This window comes from Cyprinodon variegatus, unplaced genomic scaffold (assembly GCF_000732505.1).
Source record: "Cyprinodon variegatus isolate N-32 unplaced genomic scaffold, C_variegatus-1.0 Scaffold570, whole genome shotgun sequence".
NCBI lineage: Eukaryota > Metazoa > Chordata > Actinopteri > Cyprinodontiformes > Cyprinodontidae > Cyprinodon > Cyprinodon variegatus.
In genome coordinates, this window is record NW_015151023.1 from 198,164 (window position 1) to 219,145 (window position 20,982).

Consider the following 20,982-nt stretch of genomic DNA (forward strand, 5'->3'; position numbering starts at 1 on the left):
GGTCTGCAGTCTGGACGTTAGATGTCGCTGAAAATTACACACTGTAGCTTTAATCAGCTTCATATATTATTAAATATAAAAACAATTTTTTTTCTGAGAATGTATTTATTTAAGAATTTAAGTGCAACTATGCAAATTAAGAAACACCTAGAAAAAGTACACTATGTCATATTATTTTCCATGTGAATCCCAGATTGTTCATGCTTCTTTTCCTTTTCCAAAAAGTGTGTTCAATCATCCCTAACTGTCTTTATCCATGCTGGGCCAGATCCTGACATTTGAAAAAGGAGGCAGGCAGTCAAGGCAACGGAATAAAGCGTTACCCCCAGATTCCACATACTCCGTCATTGCTCCACTTCTCCCTGCACACTTACGTCACGTGGAGTACTTGTCTGTCACGTTAATCAATGAGAGCTGTTCCGCATCCATCACTACTCCTCCACACGTCACTGTCCACGTACATCTTCTCCATCAATCACCGTCAAAATACAGAGCCAAGCTATTTTTTGCTTCGCTCAAGATCCGCAATTGCAATTGCACCAAACAGGAAAAAGAACGTAAAGAAGAATCCGTTTGTCAAAATAAAACATACTAATGACAGATCTGCAACTACAAATGATAGAATATCCATCCATCCATTATCAGACACACTTGTCCAGAGTGGGGTCGCAAGTGAGAGAGGGTTAGTGAGAGGGTGTACCCCACCTCTCGCGGGAAAATACGCTTCCTGTCACCTCAGGGCGCAGCTCTCCTGCACCCAGAGGTCTCCTGTACCTTTGTATTGCAGAGGAGCTACTGCATGTGTACAACTTTTAACGAAAGTTAATGGGCAAAGATTTGTGCGTCCTAGGGCGAAAATACATCTCCAATCAGATGGAAAAAAAGTGACGCTTTACTCCTCATTAAAGATTAAATATTTATCTTTCACTTCTAAAAATATATATCAATATAGTTCAAAACATATTTTACACATTAATTTAAAATTAATTTACAAAAAATAAAATATATAATTTTTTATGTCTTAATCAGGGTCATTGGGTGGGTGAGGCAGCACCCTTGTTCCCTTTATTGGCCAGCCGCCATTGACCGGGCTCATTGTGAACAAAATTCTGCCAAGGCCAACTGGCGGTTAGAGATGGAAGGAAAACCACAAACAGAACATAGAAGCACTGATCCACAAACATTTTCTTTGTTAGAAAATGTAATGTAGATTAGGTCTATAGGTGACTCTGTCTATGAAAGAAACAGTTAAGCAGATGAACTCTGAGGCAATTTGTCCCTTACCATTAAGTCCACTTTGGCTCAAACAACAATGGATGTTGCAATCTGACACTGATGTTCCCTGTTACCTTTAATCTCTTCAGAACTTTTTCTGGGTTCATTTTTTAATCAAATTATCCATATCTTTGTTATGTCATCAATTCCCCTCCTGTAGCTACATCAAGGGAGGTTGGCTATATTCTCATGAATGTCTAATTTTGAATCATGTGTGCAGCAGTAGTCACAGGGACATCAATATGGTCTTGATGCTTATCTATAATTTCCTTTTTGAGACAACTCTTTCCTTTGCTTCCTTTGGTTCATGTTGAGTGTGGTACACACTGTGTCACTGACTGATAATAAGACTCAAGGTGTTTTCTAGGGGTTCCATAATTATTGTCCAGGTATGCTTCATGAGTTTATTTTTTAAATAATTCTGTTGAAGCAGCATTTATAAGCAATGCCTGACTTGCATTTCTTAATTATTATAATAAAAAAATAATTAGTGATTAATTGTATTATTAGTTATTCATTTTGTAGGATTCAAGTTTCTGTGACCATTAAGTTGTTTTTTTTTTTTCATTAAAAAGGGGATATCAACAATTGTCCATGTTTGTGATAATACTAAATAAAAATTTTTGTAAACAAACCCAGCAGACACAATATACTCAACTTTTAGCATCCTTAAACCCCCCTCATGTCCTTAGACACTTTTTTTAATTGCAGCATTTTTTCATCTTATTTGAGATATTATTATTTGAGACATGTAAATGCTGACCCTGGCTAAGTGCTGGAGTGTGCAGATGAAAAGTTTCAGAAAAATTGCTTCTGCCCTTTCGAATGTCAAATCAAAATGTTTTTTTTCCCTTGTTTTTTTTATTTTTACTTTTACAATGTCTGTTCCTCATAATTTGCTGAAAAGCTGTTACAGTACAGAAAAGCTATTTTTTTCTAAAAAAAAAAAAAAACTGTTAGGGAATATTATGCACCACTAAGCTTGTTCGGGGCTTATCTGTATTAGAGCAAATAAAATATAAAGGAACTTTACATAGAGATGCAGTCAGATTGGTTCATAATCCATACTGTATGTATTGGTAATGTGCTGTCTCTTTTTAGCTTATCTCTTACTCCTAAGAGACCCAGGATAAGTTATTCTGAAACAAATAATCAATACAACTATGAGATGCTCAAACTGGTCTCAAGAGACGAGATTAAGTAAAAGTTGAGCATCACCTCTTTCCTATACGCAGTCTGTGTTGTAGAGCTGAAAATGCAGCGGTTTGATCTAATCTCTGCACATGCTTTTGTTTTTCTTGATTATCCACCACTGTTAAACATGCGTTTAAAAACATGAAACCTGATGGAAAAGGTACTAAAATATTTTCTGTCCATGCAGCAAGATAATGCTGAACTGATTTAATAATTTAACAGTGTTTAAAGATGGAGACTTAAAACAAGAATGTAAGTCTTAGAAGAATTCAGAAGAACTAGCTGTGGTTGTTTTATTTCTATCTGACTGCTCAGTAGGATGGATGTCCATGCTACTTAAATATATCCGTGCTCTATCTGATTGCTCACGTGCAAGACGACTGAACTGACAAAGACTCCTGGAAAGGTTTCAATACATCTTCAAAAAAAACAACAAAAGTCTGGTTACCTTCCAATTTACATCTGTTTTCTGGTTGCCATGACCCGGATTACTGATCAAACACGTATAAATATGTATTTTTATCTTGGTAAAAAAACAGCTAAATGCTTGTACAGCCTAAATTTTTGTAGCAAAATTTAAATTTGTATAGAAACCTCTGTGGAGGACAAAATACTTTGTCAAAGGTATGTTTTGGTAAAAGAAATCAAAACAAAAAAAGCAGTCGGGGTTTGTTGGAGAATTTGTACAAAATGAAAGTAAGAACTGTAACGCAGATCATCTGCATCAGAGTGCAAACTGACAAAGTCTTTGCTCTGACATACAGAGTAAACCTACAGGTGTTTACCGTACAGGACAGGAGAACAAACATTTTCACAAGGCAAATTGCAAAAAATAGCTTTCGAGCAAGTTGCTGTGAGAACTGATTCCCTTATCTATCTCCTGCAGCTGTAAAAATCTGCTCGTGTCGATGACTATCAGTGATGCAAGAAAGAGAAAGTCATTTAACATACAGTAGGTTCCATAGGAATATAAAAAATAAACCTTACTTATCATCAAATGGCACAACAACCAATCAGTGATGGTTTCATTTTCTGACTAATTAGGGGAAAGTTTGCAACACTTTCCTCTCTGAAACCCCTTTCAACATTGAGAATAAAACCATTTTAGCTCTGTCCAACTTTCTTTCATGTTTTATGAAATTTAAGACGCCCGTAGACTGTTTTGAAAATGTTAAAATCTTTCCACCTTCATAGCCAATTACATTTCTTGGTGACGAGTGACCATAAACCATGATTCACAATGCTGCTGTCACTATCGTATTCCTTTTGTTAAGGTTCATCCCACAGTCTGTTGCTGCTGTTTGATGATTTCATATACTAGGGTTAACAAATTAAAGTAACTAATCCATAAACAAAAAAAATATTTTTTTTATCTTATTTCAGAAGTAGCCAGTATTGTTGATATGCATTTAAAACCAGTTGATTTCAAATACTGATTTGCTGCTTTCCATGTTTACATTCCTATGAATGTTTCAACAGTGCGTAATATTATTGTTACTTTTCTTGAATTTTTTAAATAGAAGAATTTTTAAAACAAAAGCGTAATATTGGTTCCATGGATGATGGAATTGTGAGCAGAATCAGTTTTATTTTGGCTAACCACAGTGTAAAGACTTAACATTGACTGCATAACCTGCCCTTTTACATCAGTGTTCAATTTTGTGGGTTAGAATGTATGTACCAGCATCTAAAATATTATTGTATTGTTAGATAATACAGACATTTTTGTACTTTTGAAGAACAGAGGAGTAATTACTGAAATACAGTCTATATTACCAGGAAACTAAAGAAAGCTACTGTAACTGTTAGTTGTAGAAGTGTTCTGTTTGATTAATTAGCCAATGTTCCATTGGCTTTTTAAATCAAGGTTCGATTTGAAACAGCCAGTGGCTGCAATCTCAATAAACATTACATCTAGTTATCATATCAATGATGTGCCTCAGATAATTTAGAGCACATGGTGTGCTGTAAGCCACTGAACACATCTAGGATTTTTTCTCAGTCGTTCAATGGTCTTTCTCTATATAATTATGAAGCAGAATTTTAGAGGAATCATACATATTGAAAGGAAGGAGATGAATGTGTAAAACTTTGTATTCATTTTCATTAATGTTTTTTTTTACATATTTTACTTTTTGCCTTACAAATAAAAAAATACAACAGCCCAGTTGGAGAACAAATATTTGATTTTGCAGTTTTACATATTTGTTAAGTATGTAGAAGTCTTTCATTTTTATCATAGGTGATCTTTATCTGTGGGGATTTAATCCAAAAAATAATCTAGAAAATCAGATTGTGTGATTTTAAGCAATTAATATGCATTTTCTTACATGACATGATATAAGTATTAAGCACATTACAGAAACAAAACTGAATATTTGACACCTTTTTTTGTTGCAATTACAAATATCAGACATTCTCAGTAGTTTTTAAAAAGGTGTGCACAGAGAATTTGGACCTGATCCAGGTTCAGGGCTGTCACCGGGCAATGCAAACCTTAAGCTCACTCCAAAGAAATTTCGATTGAGTTCAGGCCTGCAGACTTGGTTCAACAACCCCAGGACCTTGAAATGATTCTTAGTTGATGTGGCTATATGCTTTAAGTTGTTGTCATGCTTCATAGTGTGTTGCTAACATTCTTCTTTTAGACTGTGGTCTCAGCTCTATTAAGGTTATTGATCAGGTCTTGGTATGTAGTTCTGAGCTTATGCCTTATCTTTCTTATATTTGGTGATGCCCCATGAGGTGTGATGCTGCAACAGTTGTTTCCTTCTCATGAAGCTGCTAGTCTTTTTTTTCTGTAGCTTATCACAGTCTTGTCCAGGTCTATTTTATCCGTGCTGTCCTTACACAGCTTTCTGGTTTTGGTCATTTCCGGGGATTGGAACTTGTTTAATTGATTTAATCTGTTGACAATAGGCATTGGCTGGTATGAAATTTTGATTTTGATAACCTGCAACAAAACTATTACGGTTTCAATGTATTATGTTTAAAGCTCTATTTTAAAAAAAGTATGAATTTAAAAAGAAAAACAAATTTAATTCTTGCTGAATTATGGGCTGAGCCTCAGCACAAACTCATACAGGACTTGTTGGTGCGAGCTGTATTTATATCACAGGAGTGATCCCAAAGTTTTCTTGCTTGAAGGCTCTCACTCTCATTCAAGGGCAAATTCAAATTTATGAATTTTGACACCTGTATATAGACGGATATATGCAAATAGATGCTGAAAAATTATCAAATGTGTATGAAGAAGTGTAGTAGAGGACTGGTTGACAAGTTGTTTCCAGCACAACCAGCAAGCTGTCTGCCTTGGTAACAGGTCAATAGTAATTGTTTCGCAAATCCTGGATAGTAAAGGTATCTTATGCATTATATTAGCTCTATTTCTACAAAAAAAAAAAAAAAAAAGAACGCTTATATGTTGGAATGGTAAGAGAGAAAACTTCGGCAATTTTGAAACTTTACCTTTTTCATACCGAGGTGTACAATAATTTAAAACTGATAACTAGCCCTAGTCTAATAGACAGGTGTCTTTTATGAGTTTAAGGATACATACATCTGCAGCTAATATAGATCATGATTTGCAAGAGGGAAACTAGAAAATTTAGCACCATATCAAATATTTTTCTCTCCATTGTAGTTTAAGTTGCAAGAAAATGCATGTTTCTCTCTGGCTTAATAGATGAGCAGACTAATATAAATTATAAAGTCAGATTCAGACAAAATATTTAATAGTCCTTTTATATAGAAAACTTCAAATTTTAAAGGACAACAATAAAGATGTGGATCTAGAAGTGTTTTGTCCATCCCCATTCTTTTGTGGCACAGGATGTGGACGGTATTCTAAGGATTTTAGATGACCATCTAATATTTCAACCTAGTCATCCAGAAAGGGAAGTACACTGATCCGGAGGACAAGACTTGATACATAAAGCTGTCCCTTGTGATAAGTTTTTTGACAGCAGATACTTTATGATGGATGTCTTACATGCAGGGCCATGCATGGGGTGTTGAACAAAGCTGTTGATGACCTTTCCACTAACTGTATTATAATACTTCTTTTACACAAATATAAAGTTGAGGTTGAATTACAATGAACATTAAATATGAAAATCTCAAATATAAAAGTAGTGGATGAAAAATGACAGTTTAAAATGCAAGCACCACAACTAAGTGGCTGACTCATTATTCTATAGAATACACAATATGATAAAGGTGTTTGTGGTACATGAGCTCAAACAGAACCTCAAACTGCAAAATCACTGTCTATAATCTTAAAGAGAACAATGTGTTTCCTTCGAAGGTCATCAAGCATGAAGGTCTGTCCAAGGATATATCTGAGTGCACATTGTTCGACCTGCTGAAGTACAATGACATTAACGATGATGAGCACCTTACGAAAGAAGAATTCTACACAGCCTTCGGTGAGTATGGATAATTCTCTGTAGCACAGCAGAAAAAGAAAAAAAACATCCTTGTGAAGCAAAAAAGAAGCACAACACAATTCATAGCTGCAATGTCACTTTTTATCAGCCCATGTAGAGAGATCACATATGACAGAGAAATATCTCGTTTGTGTGCCTCCGTCAATACTCCCTAATGATTCTTGATTTGTTCCATTAAAGATGTTAAGACCAATTTGATCCTGGGGCTGCAACATTGTGCTAGACGTGTTCGAATCATTTTCATCCGTTTGTTCTAATTTATTTAAACTGATCAGCATGCAACAAAAACAGGAGGTGTGACATCTTGAAATTGCCTTCAGTTAAATTTCCTCGACACCCTTGCGTGTCATTCTAATACTGTGATTTGTTTTTGTTTTAGATTATTTCAAATTATTCATATTAACTTCAGGATAAAACATGACCAAACACATATTAATATTTGTGCATTGAGTCCTTTTTTCATTTCTTGGCCAACACTTTCTTATGTAATTGCTAAAAAAAAATATGTTTTATATCTTGCCAAAGTTTGCTCTGTGGGATCCACTGTTAGATGCCAGATGAGTGGTGTTGTGTTGGTCTGACAGTGTTTCATCTGTTGATGGAGATGAATCAAGAAGTTCAAAGTGTATTTGTTTCCAAAGAAAACGGGTCATAAAAGCTGAAACAGTAGTTCAAACCAAATCCTTCATCATTACACAACATAATGATGACAGGTGCTCTGCTATATCAGGGTCACACAAACACATGTGCACTAGTTTCCTTCCTTTGTTTCCTCCCCATACTCTAGTTGATGCCTCCTCCTTGTCTGACATTTGCAGTCAGCTCAATATCCTTTGACAGAATATCCTCTGACATTTGGTTGGCTTGACACATTTAGCAGTGGAAGACAATTTATAATCAACCTTTATCTCATCAGCCCTTTGTATGTGAATCATTTCTTGGAGCAAAAAAACAAGTCATGAGAATAAATGGCTTTGTGGGTGTCTCGTCTACTCCACTTCAGTTGTTTGTGGGTGAATTTGTGTGTGTGGGTGGAAAGCCCTTCTGGCAAGTCATGAAAAGAAGGAACCCCAGCCAATCTAGCGGGAGCTGAGCTTTCTTTAAGAGTTGAGTTGCTTCAAATTCTTCTCTTTAAGTCAACGGAAAAATCCCATCTTAACTCCTGAATGAGGGAACAGGATATTTAATAAGTGAGGCAGCTTCTCTAAATGTGTCCTATCCAGCTCTGTTTGTTCCTCTCCTTTCTTTACCCCAGATACCACTTTGTTTTATTACTCAGCGACAATAAATGGCCTTCATTAAATGAATATATAAATGCCTGAACTAAATCATTAAAACTGTTCCTGAGAATTTCTTTTTCGGACACTATTTATATTAACATATGCAGACTAAGTTGAACAATGTGTTTATCGTGACATTGCCAACGATTTAGAGAGATGCTTTGTGCGCTTATCTCGAATACCATCATCTTTAACTATATGGCGCATTGAAACTGGCATAAAACATGTTAAGGTTATTGTAGCTCTAAACCAGCGTTCTTTTTAATAATGAATTCTCCAACCTGGTAATTAGGAACTAGAAATCATTTCATTCTTTTGAAAACTCCAGCCCTAAAAGCCTGTATGGCCACTTTCAAATCATAATGTGGACAGATGTTCATGTTACTCTTCTTAGAGCAACTGTTTAGCTATTAGAGTTTTGTTGCAAGATTAAAAAAAAATACATAAATGTAATGCCTGAAAAAAAATATATATATAATGTATGTTAAGGGGGATCCTGTGCCTACTCTGTCAACACTGATTAAGCAGGTTTCTGAAAACCTGAGGTATGCACATGATTCATTCCATGCATGCCACTCTGTTGTGTATTTTGACTAAAGACAATTTAGACCATTAGTAGAGTTTTTGAACCTATTATTTGACAAACAGTTGTTTAAAAACAATTCCACCATATATTCAGTTTGCCAGAAGCTCAGCTGCCGAATCCATTCCACTGTCGCTTACATTACACCTGCAAAATAAAAAATAAAAAACAGCAACACTATTACAGGAGGGGTTTCATTGGATTTATAAGGAAGAGGACAGCATAATATTAACTATACTTACAGTAGAAGACATATCATACAAATGTTCATATTTTATCACTGCCTCGGACAGCCGATCCTCCAAACTGTCCACACCTGAAACTAGGGGGAACTTCCAATCCGGAAAAGAAAAAAAAAACGGAAAAACATCTCTACTTTTCCTATTTTATTACTTATTTTAACTTTTTTTGGACATAGAGCAAGAACAAAGCTGTGCCCTGAAGATTTGTTGAGAGCAAGCAGTGAGAACCCCCTAAAACAGGTGTGTGAGAACAAAAATTGCATAATTTTCTCCTAGACCTGTGGGAGCAAGAAAAAAATTCTCACTTCCCACAAAGTGTGTAGCTGCTTTAATCGGAATAAAAGGAAAATGTAGAACAAATTATTTCCAATATTAAAGGGACTTTAACTGTCATTGTAGAAGGTTGAGCAGATTGCATTTTGCAGCTTAAGCATGAATCTGGAAGTATAAAACAGTTATTTTCTGAGATCACATTTACTGCTTTTACTGTACACATTTATAAGAAAAATAAAGATTAACCTTCACCAGAAAACATCTGGAATCTACTTTCTGCTTCAGAACCAATATTTGTTTGTTAATCATTCATACAAGGTTTGAACATAATTTACAGAGGAACATAAGCAGGGAAATAAGACTTATCTAATATTTCTATAGCTTGCAGTCCTGCAGACAGTAACCTCCTGAGACCTGTAATCATCTAACTACACCTATAAATATTCATGGCAGGAAATAAAAGCTAATTGAAAAAGCTGTACTTTTTTATTATGTTATCAGGCTGATTAAAGAAACACCAGTCAATCAGATTTACAGAGCATAGCTAATCTATTTTATTACTACTGCTGCTCTTTGGTACACAGGTTTGCCTCTGCTATATAATGGGAAAGTGTCAGGATATGTGGAGGTTTGTAAAGGGCCCAAAAGCAGAGGCAGCTGCAGTTCTTGTTGTTTTATTTGATTTGGTAGCAATATAAGAATAAATCTGACCATTAACAGGCAGGGAACTCAGGAATCAAAACAGGGAGACACTCAGGAGAAACATTCAGGTGATAGAGAAGAGAATCCAGCAATGAGTAATTGCAGAGGAGGAGTATATATGCTAAAAAGAACAATGAATGGAGTAATCAACTAATTGGTAGCAGGTGTTCAGTGAAGGGGAAGGAAACCTAGGACCAATCCTAACCCGCCCCTATGCACTAACCCTTAGCTATCAGGTGTCACTCCCAGTGAAGTCGCACTCAAAGCTTTGGAAGGCGCCTTGATTGAATGTCGGGAGAATAAACTTGAATGGGACGGCTTATTTCTTGCAACGGAAAAGGAAAGCAGTCATTGATATGACAACACAGTGACACCCCATGTGCATGGCTGTAGTTCTGTGGCCCACATAACATTAAACATTTGCCCCTTTCATAAAGGAAAGGTATACAGTCAAATAAAACTATTTTAAAGAGGATCTTTCATTTTGGAATTGATTCCGTTTTTTTTCATACACTAACTTTTGATTTTCTGTCAGTGTGATGAAGATGCAGCAAACCAGCGGTATTTACATTTAGCAAAACATGTTTCCTCAGCCACCAGGCCACTGTTACACCTGCTGCCGAATTCCTGCGAGCCTACGACTGATTCATACTCGCTATTTAAGGGCTGAATTCTGCACTCTCCCCAACCACTACATGGTTTGGGACAGCACTCAACCCTCAGTATCTGTGGGATTGCGCAAACGGAGGGTTAGAGCTCAGGGTTAGTGATTAGGTGCTGGGATAGGACCTGAGGGTAAAGGAGAGTGGTACTAGGGTTTAATGACAGCACCAAATAATGAAATTGGGAAATACAATAGAGCCAGAAAGAACTAAGATGACATAAAAGGGAAAAGAAATAGACAAACTAGTAACTAATGTGCCATCGAAGATAATCTAAAGATAACAGAAACACAGGAGAAAAACTAGACCTAAAAATAACAAGGAAGAGTTACAGAAAAAAAATGAAAATTATCAAAATCTTGACAGCAACATAAATAAAATAAATCAAAGTGAATGTGAAAACTTTAACAGAACCAAAAAGTCCGGAACGCCATATGATAACAGGAAAGCAGCATTTCTTTTTTCTTTTTTTTTATCTGAGTGGGATGATGCACAGTTGCTGATATAATCCAGTAATAGGTATGTATACTTTTAGTGAAACCACTTAGGTTACATATGTGATTACACGTAGAGTATATTGGAGATTTTGTTTCCACCCTCACAGACTGTTATTAATGTGTCCAAGGCAGAAATACTTGGCCTGAGGTGTGATTGTTTAGTTTACTACTGACATAATCTCCAAGAGGCAGCAGTAAAATGCTATGCAAATACCTTAAATGCTCCCATAAACTGTGCCACATCATAAAGTAAATCAGGGAATTCAGTGTATTTAGAATTATGGTACCATCTGGAACAAGATGGCAGTAAAAACTGTAATGAACAACCATGAAAAAGGTCCCTGCTTTTTTGATCTGCCCAAATTTTCCCCATTGCAGAATTTCATTGGATATTTAAAGCAGGGCAATGTTGCTTGTAAGGACAGGAGTTAAGAATTAAATGCCTATGCATTATTCAGTCCTCCCATTGCAAGGAATAGAAGAGGATTGGCAATCAGTTTGTTTCAGCTAGTTGTGAGAAAGTGTCTTACATAAGGTGATGACTTTTAATTAGATGGTGTTAGAGATATGAACAATGTCTATCACACCACTTATTGGGAGCGCTTGAATAATGTGTTGAATTATGGTTTAGTGTATTATGGGCAAAAAGCAAATGTCATCTATTGCAGATTATCATACTCCAAACAAACATTAGTCACAGACCAAGCAGTAAAAGCAATAGTATATGCAATGTATGAAAAAAACAAAAAAAAATAGATAAACTGAAATAAATGAATAATGTCTGCAACAGACAGTATGGCCTGATATTTGAAAGGTTTGCATGTATAAAAATGCTATGCACACTAGACTGCAACGTTGAAAATTGAAATTGGTGTGTACTGTACAATGTGCATAACAGCAAGCTCAAACATTTCAGCGTGATTGCTTTAATGGATATAAAGTAGATAATTTCCAGCTTTTATTGTCATTAAACTGTCACAGGTACAGAGCAATGAAATTATCTTTTTGCTCCCCCTTGGGGAGCTGTGGGCTGCCATTGTGTGGCGCATGGAGAGTAGTGTGGGGGTTAAGGGTCTTTGCTCAGGGACACAGAGTGGCAGTCTGTGGGAGTGGAGCTCAAACTCAGAACCTCTGGATTCCAAGCACAATGCCNGTGTGGGGGTTAAGGGTCTTTGCTCAGGGACACAGAGTGGCAGTCTGTGGGAGTGGAGCTCAAACTCAGAACCTCTGGATTCCAAGCACAATGCCTCTAACGACTAGGCCGCCACTCCCCTATAAATAATTTTATTGTCCCACAATAGGGAAATTCAGTCTCTGAATTGGGGGCAGTGTGGGGTTAGGGGACCCAGAGTGCAGGCAATGGGGATAGAACCAGGTACTTGCAACCTTCTTAAAACAAAGGCGCACTGCTCTAACCACTAGGCCAACACCCAGGCCAATGGCTTATATGACATAATGTTATGACGTTTATTGGTTTTTATCTTTTTAGCTATGTCCCTATCAAGGACCTCAAAAGATATTCATTATGCCAATTATTGCTATTACAGTATACAGTATATATATATATATATATTTATTTTTTATGATTTTTTCAATTATTTCCTCAAATTCCATGGCTTCGAATGTGATATTTTTTATGCCTACTCTAAAATGGCATATTTTTTTTCCTTTTTGCAAAAGCAAACTTGCACTCTCTTCGAAGATTAATTATAAAATGTTTTTCCCATTTAAAGATTGCATACTTTTTTCTTGTTGTGTTTTTTAGAGGGGCTTTTTAATAGTTTTGTAAAATGGATGCTTTGAGTGAAATGATTTGGATATGTTTTACAAGCCTTACAATATTCTAGCATAGTTTTGACCTATTCTTTTTAGCATAACTGTTGTAACAAATATTTCTTCAATATTTCCATATAGTTCTGTTATCATGATGCCAACCATACTTTATGATGTGCATCTGCCCTTCCTACATCCCCCAAAGAACAACAAAAACAAAAAATATAAAAACGTGTTAGGGCAGTAGCTGTTCTTCACAGCTAAAATGCTGTTCATACATTTACAAAAGCCTATTTTCCAAATGTTAGGCAGTCTCTATTGTAATTTTTTGTAATATTGTAATTCCAAAAATGAAGGTCTTTGCTCCTCGGTCTAATTGTGAGTTGTAAAATGGCTTTTTGTGATGCTCTTTGACTATTTGCTTCTTTATTCCTGACTGACCCATATTGCTAAGACTCTTGTACTGTCATTTTTTTTTTCTTATGTATCTTTTCACAGGGTCCTACACCATTAGATGCATCTCTGCCTTCACATACCTGAATCAAATAGCTTAATTACTGCCTCAATATGCAGTCAAGTTATCTATAATCCTTCTAATGACCTAATTATTAAACTCAAGTGTTTTGAATCAAAGAGGAATGGAATTGGCAATGACGACCCCTGAACACAAGGATACGCTTAATATGACAGTTAATATGACAGAAGATACATAATGTGATTTAGTACTAAACTAATCAGGGATTTTTAAACAGAAGTATTTTAGAAGTCTTTTCTCTGAGATCCCAGAGTAAGGACTTAAGAACTTGGGTGATGTTCTCAACTTTCTTTGTCTGCAGCTATATGACTGGCTTTTTAGGTAGACCTATAAAGACACTTAAGCAGTAATCAATTGAGTTTTTCAAGAACCTGTCTGGATATTAGTAGCTAAAATGTTGCAACTAAAATGTACTTGACGTGGTAGAAGTCTGACATTGAAAAAACCTTTGGTTGTATGACCTTTTGGATAACTTCAACAATTTCAATGTTGCTGCTTAGGGGAAAAAAAAAATGTATTCGATCCAAAACAACATTGATTAATTATTGTTTTCAACAAACTCAATTTAAATGAGAATTAATAATATTAAATACAATGAAATAACAGCCTTTATTAGTTTCTAATCAGTCTGTATAATGAATTTCAATGATTGAATTGAATAATTTAAATAAAGTGGGTACAACATAAGTTAGATCAATTAAGATGAGCCCTTCCATGGTTTTATAAATCTCTATACATATACATAAAACTGTACTGTAAACTTTCAGCTTTTTCCTGAGGCATTTGCTTTTATAATATTTGCCTATTCACTGCTGATATACGATCATGTTATCAAATCTGGTTAAAAAGATTCAATAAGTGCGAGCAAAATCAGGAAGCATGAAGCCTGAAAGATCATGTAAGCTTTTATATACAATCCATTCTTCACACCCCAAAAAAGCAGCTGCAATGAACAATTTACAATTCAGTTTAGCATTTAAAGTGCTTTAAATTATCCTCAGTTTTATTTAATGCATGGATCTCGATTCGGAGGAATACAGTATTTTACTTTTGCTGTAATAGTGTTTGCTAATTTTAGCCTTCAATTCATTCTTTTATTGCAGTAGAAAGAAGCTCTCATCTTATTTGATTCTGACTCTAGTGTAATACCTACAAATACGGAAAGTTTGCCAAGAGTTGAAATTGGTTGACTTACACTTGGTACTTCCTGAAAAAATATAATTATATAAATTATAATTAGACATCAGTCAAGCTGCCTCTTGGGAGTGCTGGTTCCATTAAGTCAGGTTTGCAGCTATAAAGCCCCTTGGCAGAGCTAAAATTCAACAGGCTTTTACTTGTCAAAACTCCTGCTGAATATTACATTCACAGGCAAGGAGGAGAGTTAAAATCGTTTTCTAATTCATAATTTTTTTCCCCTCCAACATGCATCTCTATGCATCTAGAATACATAAGAGAGATTTGAAATAAGTTCAATCAGTTTTCAAATCAATGATTCTCGAATACATAAAGGTTTTTACACAGAGTGTGCTGCTTAGAAACCATAAGGTCTGTTATTGTGTTAGGAGTTATATTCATAATTTATAACAAAGAATTATGTGAATTTTATGCAAATGTTTTTCATTTCATTATTGTGTTTAGAGTGGAAAAGGTTATTTCATTACCACCGGGTATTATTACCTCCCATTAAACAGTATTTATTTATATACAGTATGCATTTATAAAACACCGCTCTGTCATTTAAATTCTTAGAATTAACCTGGTCTTTTGTCACACAGTATTAAAAGTCTCATAACCTCTTTAAGGTTTTGAGAAAAACAGCAGATTAAAGTAATTTTCAAAAGGATGGTTATTGTGAACATTTATGAGGCTTTATTATATAGTTATATATAAAAGAACAAATGGCCTTAAAAATGTTCAGGGGCACACTGTGGAGTATGATCAGTGTTGCAACTCAAAGCTTAGATTGCATCAGGTTCATTTTCTGCTGTGGCATTCACAGCTGACTGCACAAACTACCCTTCATCAGTCAGCTGTCAAAAGCAATCACAGATCATAGTTTGAAAAAAATAAAAAAAACAAGTCATAAAAAAGTAGGCTATATATGTAAATTAATTACAAGATAAACAAAAAAGTTAACATAAATTACACATAAATTTGCAAAAAAAAATGTATATCAAAATATGCATTTTTTGTTTTAATTCTGTTTCTTTTTTGGAAAATAAATCTTACAGTTAACAGGATCTTAACAATAACAGGATCTTAACAGGATAATTATCTGTTTTGAAAAGACATTCTGATCATTCATCTTATAGCACTATTTTAATGCACTTTCAGTTAATTTAATTAATAAACGTTTCCTACCAGCTTAAAAATTTTAAGCTGATTAAGCTAATTGAAAATATTTTTTTTTGTTTTATGTAAATTGTCTTGCTTTTTTAAATGTGATGCTATACAAGCATTTTGTGCATTTTTAAATATCCCTTTTCACTTACGTTTCATCTTTTGTGAACATTTTCTCTCGCTTGCAGCCGATGAACCTTAATTTCCCTATTGAGAATATAACAATATTCTTGTATTCTAACTTCGACTTGCTTTATAAATGTAGTTTGCTTTTTTTGTTTTTTTTTATCAAATCTCTGTAGCATGTTGTGAACCTTTCTCAAATACCAGAAGCTATCTGGACACATCAAGTAGAGCAAGTCAAAATTATGCTGACAGATAGGAAATAAGCATCAGCAGAAACTATTTTGGACCATAAAAGTTCTGCTATTCCTGCATATGAAAACTGATCATGTTTGTGGAAAACCTTGGAAGCAAACTGTCTGACACAGCTCATTGGGCATGGACTAAACATAACATCAAGGAAGTACTGGATTTTGAGTGGAGTCACAAACCCTGATGCTGCTAATTCTTAAAATCCCATGAGAAGTGATACTAAAAATTGGACTGGGGCATCCCTTTTTAGAACAATGTAATTAGTAACAAAAAAAATTACAAAACAATTTAAAAAAGACAACATATTAAAGGGTTTTTAAAAAATCAAGGCTTCTTTTTTCTATAACCGCAGCTTGTTTTAAAGTGATTATGGTTTGTTTTAAAGTGAAAAAAGTCTTGAATAAGAAACAAGTTGAATGTTGATTAATGCAGACTGTGATGGCAATACTCAATGAAGGAAGGGAACCGTGAAATGCCTATTTACACGTTTCAGTGATTGTGTGTGGAAATTTTCTATGGCTGACATGACTAAACTATAACTGTAGCATCTCATTGCTTTAGCATTCACCAAGAAAAATCCATCCTGACTGTGGCTTGATTGTCTTCTGGGCTTATCTGTTGTGTTTGTCAGAGGAAGCCTTAAATTTGCACAAGCAAGAGGAGAATATTGTGCTGTGAAGTGAGTCTTGGTAAAAAAGATTAGGATAAACAACTGTCTAAAAGACATGTCTAAAACAGCTCCAAAATGCATGAAAATTATAATTTATGGAGAAATATTTGTAATTCTATAATTTTTGTGGTCTATTGATGAAAATCAGCAGTGATTTTATAAAAATGTAAAAACAGAATTTAAACATTTGGAATCCTAATTAACTTGGTTCTATAAATGATTTATTATCCAAAAAGTAAGGTAACTTGACAATATCTGTTCTGTTTTGATTTATGTCTTGACCTATGCAATACTGCATTAAATGAAAAAAGGAAAACAAACATCGAGCAGCTGCTAAGGGTTGTTTTTGTCTCACATAATTAGTTCTGGTGGATGGATACTCTCAGTTTATGTTTCAGCTGAAATTATGAGGTCAGATGGTTGGTTCTTTATAAATGAGTGGCTCACAAAAGGAGCTCTTCCCTCATCACATGCCTCTGAAGGTTTACTTTTGATTTTGTTTTAGTTTAGCATTCACTTAATAAAAAACTTGGAAGTGCTTCCTTGTCTGTGATTTTTTTAGCAGTTCAGGGTTAACAAGTTTGCAGTACTTGTCCAACTCTTGTCATGTCAGATCTCTCTTCATGCATTTCAAGTTGTTTGCTTTTAACCATTAGAATTCTTGCCGGCGGTTCAGCTGCTACATTACATGAACTCAGAACTTAGGACCCAATATTCAAGGCTAGACAGACAGTGGGAGGATTCAAAACGTTTATTAAAATAATCAGGATGCAGAGCTGTGGATCTGCAAGGGCAGCGGGGGGAGGCGGGGGACCGTCCATCACTGGCACTCTGGTTAGGGAGAAATACAGGTAAGTGACCACAATGATCTGACGGAAGATGATTATCCATGTGGGTCACTTAACTGGTTTAACAGTTCAATCCATTTGGATCGAGCAAGGCAGGATCCAGCCAATGGACTGCCAACGAGGTGCGGAGGTATCCGCCCAGAGTGAATCAGATGCTGCAGCCCCAGTGAACGAGTATGATTCAGAGTCCACAGAGAGTCCAGGCAGGTTCAGGGTTCCAAGAGTCCAACAGAGATTTAAGGCAAAAACGTTCAGATGGGAACAGGCAACCTCTGCAGTTTAGAGGCAGACCAAGGCATGATATCAGGAAAAACTATGGTACATTAAGACTCGCTCCCTCCACTGAGCCAAAACAGGAACAGGGAATGCTCATTGGATAAGGACAGGACATGATTAGGAACACTAAGACAAAAACTAAAAACACTCTCTCACCCCTGGCCTCGAGGACATCAAAATCAAAACTCAGAAATGAGCTGCAGACCATCTCAGCAACAACATCAGAAGCAGAAGCAATGATCTAGCCCCGATAGCTGGGCTGAGCCGTATATAAAGCAGCAGGAGCGGGTGGATAAGATGAGTTATAACCGGCCAGAATTAGGCAGGTGAGTGAAATGAACAATTAGGTCACCTATCAGGGCAGTGATCATGAAAGTATAACAACCATTACTGTCTTCCTTCTGCAATTTGTAAAGTAAATGTGCTTGATTTAGTTGACAAACATATTAGTCTCACATCACACAGAACCAGATGTCTTATTTCATAGTGAAAAACAATTGTTACTAATTACTAAACAAACCTGACATGATAAACCACACGATATACTAAAGCAAGGTTGTATATTAAACTCTAGAAATATGACAATGCCTTTAAAACACAGCCTAGATGTGAAATAATCTGTGATTCAGTTGTTGCTGAAAGCTACACTTCTTATAAGTTGTTTTCCACACGGTAGCTGAGATAAAATAAGTCCAATTAGGCATCCTCCACAGCTCTGTTGCATACTAATGCTGAAGGCCCCGAAGGATTTCTCCCAACAGCTGCTTTGGAAATAGACTCAAGGCTTATCAGCTAGAGCTAATACATTCACTAAGACCATTTGTTAACGTTTTGCAGTTATGTTTAACTTTTCATAAGTTAATAGCAGCTTCGAACAGTTGGATATTAGTAAATTCTAATGTCATTGATAGGTTCATTTTTATTTTATGAGTTGAATTCAAAAAATGAAATGCATGAATGTACATGGAATAACATTTTTCTCACTTGTTACTGTAGCTTAAATTATTACAGCAGCAGGAATTTAGTTTAGTAGAGCATTTAATAAATTAAACGTCATTCTTGTTAAATATATATGCAGAATATTTACAATCAGTACTCTCGCATGTGGATAATGTTGCTCTACTGAGAGGTAAGGAAGCTCAGGTTGCTTTAATAGCTGGATTCCCTTTACTGCAATGCTTACTCTGCTACCTCTAACCTGTTTTAAAATTTTGTTTGAATAAAATCCTAGAATTCAGATAAAAACAAATGGAGGGTGGAATGAAATCAAAAGTTGAACAAGCAATAGGAATTAAAGGAAGCCTTGGTAGGATTGTGATTAGTTAGTGAGATACTGATTTAATTTTCTAGCAGAAATTGGACCTTACCTCATGCCAGGGGTAACAATGCCTTCTGTAATGACCAGGTCTTTACTCTGTGGTGGTCTGACTTCAACCTTTAAGAATAACTGGATTGGTGTTAATTGTTGTCATCAGACCAAACAGAACAGACGAGCTGAGGGCCACTATTGCCTCCATGCCATGATACAGTACTTCATGCAAAAGGAGCTCCTGTCAGAGTAATGCCTATTCTGTAAAGCACATGCCCATATTCCTGCATCTAGACACATTAATTGGTAATGTGATATCTAATAATCTGATAAACTGTTTCTGATTTTGATTAACATACATGCTTAAAATACTTTACTCTAATAGGCAAGTCGTGTGTTTTAAAGGTTTTTGAAAGAAATAAGTGGATTTTTTTACCCCATACAGCCATCTTTTTCTGTCTTTAAATGATTATTCCTTCCTGCAGAAGACAGTGAATCCTTCTGCATAGTGTGATGGTGCTTGTCTCTGTTCAAGCTGTTAGAAATGTTGAATTTAAGTGGAAAAGGTCACATTCAACATGTGGAAACTGATATGAAGTAAGATCATCAAAGTAGATGAAGATCTGCTCGTACAGTTGTAATTGAAGCATGTGATGTCAACATAAACAGAGTCCAGAATCTCTTTCTTATTTTTTTTTAAGCCGAAATGTTAACATCACAGTAAAAGTGTTCATGAGATTGAAGACTTTAAAGAAATAAATGCATAATTAAATTATTCTAAAACTCACAGATTGGTGGATGCAGAGATCATAGAATTGGACTAACATAAACTATTTCCGGTGGTCATCAGCGTTCTTTCAGCTTTTCTCATTCGTGCTTCTAACTATTCTCTTCTTAATAATTTAAATTAATAATACTTTCTAAACAAGTGTTTCAATTAGATTGTGTTTCAGTTATTATTCAAAGAAGAAGCATTGAATAACCACTCAGTGCTCTAAATTGGAAAGAAATGTTAAACTTTGTTTTTCGATGTGAAAACCCACCCTGCCACTTCTGCAAATCACAAGGTGGAAGACCCGCAGCTCATTTATATAGCAACCTTTTTTGCCTTAACACAGGTTTTTGAAATGAATGTTGGCCAATAAGCTCTGTGCCCTAAAATAAGCACATTGATAGTTATTGGAGAGAAGATCGGATCCAAGGCAGGTCCATCAGTGCATTTGGACTCATGTGTTGCACAGTGTTAAGAAAAGAGCATAAAACTCCCCAAAAACAGGATGTTTTTATGTTTATTTTGAAGTAACAGTTTGCTCGATCAAAAACGTGTTGTCCTTGAAATGAAACTTGCAGCAATTCATCACTACAATTATCAGAGGAGACCTGAACATGAGCAGTGTGAGGAGACTGAGAGGAGCTGTTTTGAGTGAACTGGTAAGCAGGTATACCGTACAAACACTTCTTGGTTTTACTTCTCAGCGTACCAAGGCTTTTTTTTTCAGCTTAAGGTGCATACCGAGACATTTATCCACATCTTCATCCCCCTGACCAGCCTCCAAAATGTATAACTTAGCCAATATTAATTAAACAACCCATTAAAAGAAACCCATTGCTACAGTATGACACAAAACACTTTTAGTAGACTTAGGGCTGGATCTATCAAAGGTTTGTGTGTATAAAAATGTGAGCTATTTCACTGC

At 35.5% G+C, this 20,982-nt stretch overlaps 1 protein-coding gene across 1 annotated transcript in view; it reads left to right on the top strand.

Annotated features, from left to right (window-relative positions):
- The window catches only part of fstl5 (follistatin-like 5), a 272,518-nt gene that overhangs the window by 147,032 nt on the left and 104,504 nt on the right, over positions 1-20,982 (top strand). The window contains exon 6 of the mRNA XM_015392029.1: positions 6,776-6,896. Within this exon, the coding sequence (XP_015247515.1) occupies positions 6,776-6,896 (121 nt within the window). The remainder of the gene's footprint in view (positions 1-6,775; positions 6,897-20,982) is intronic.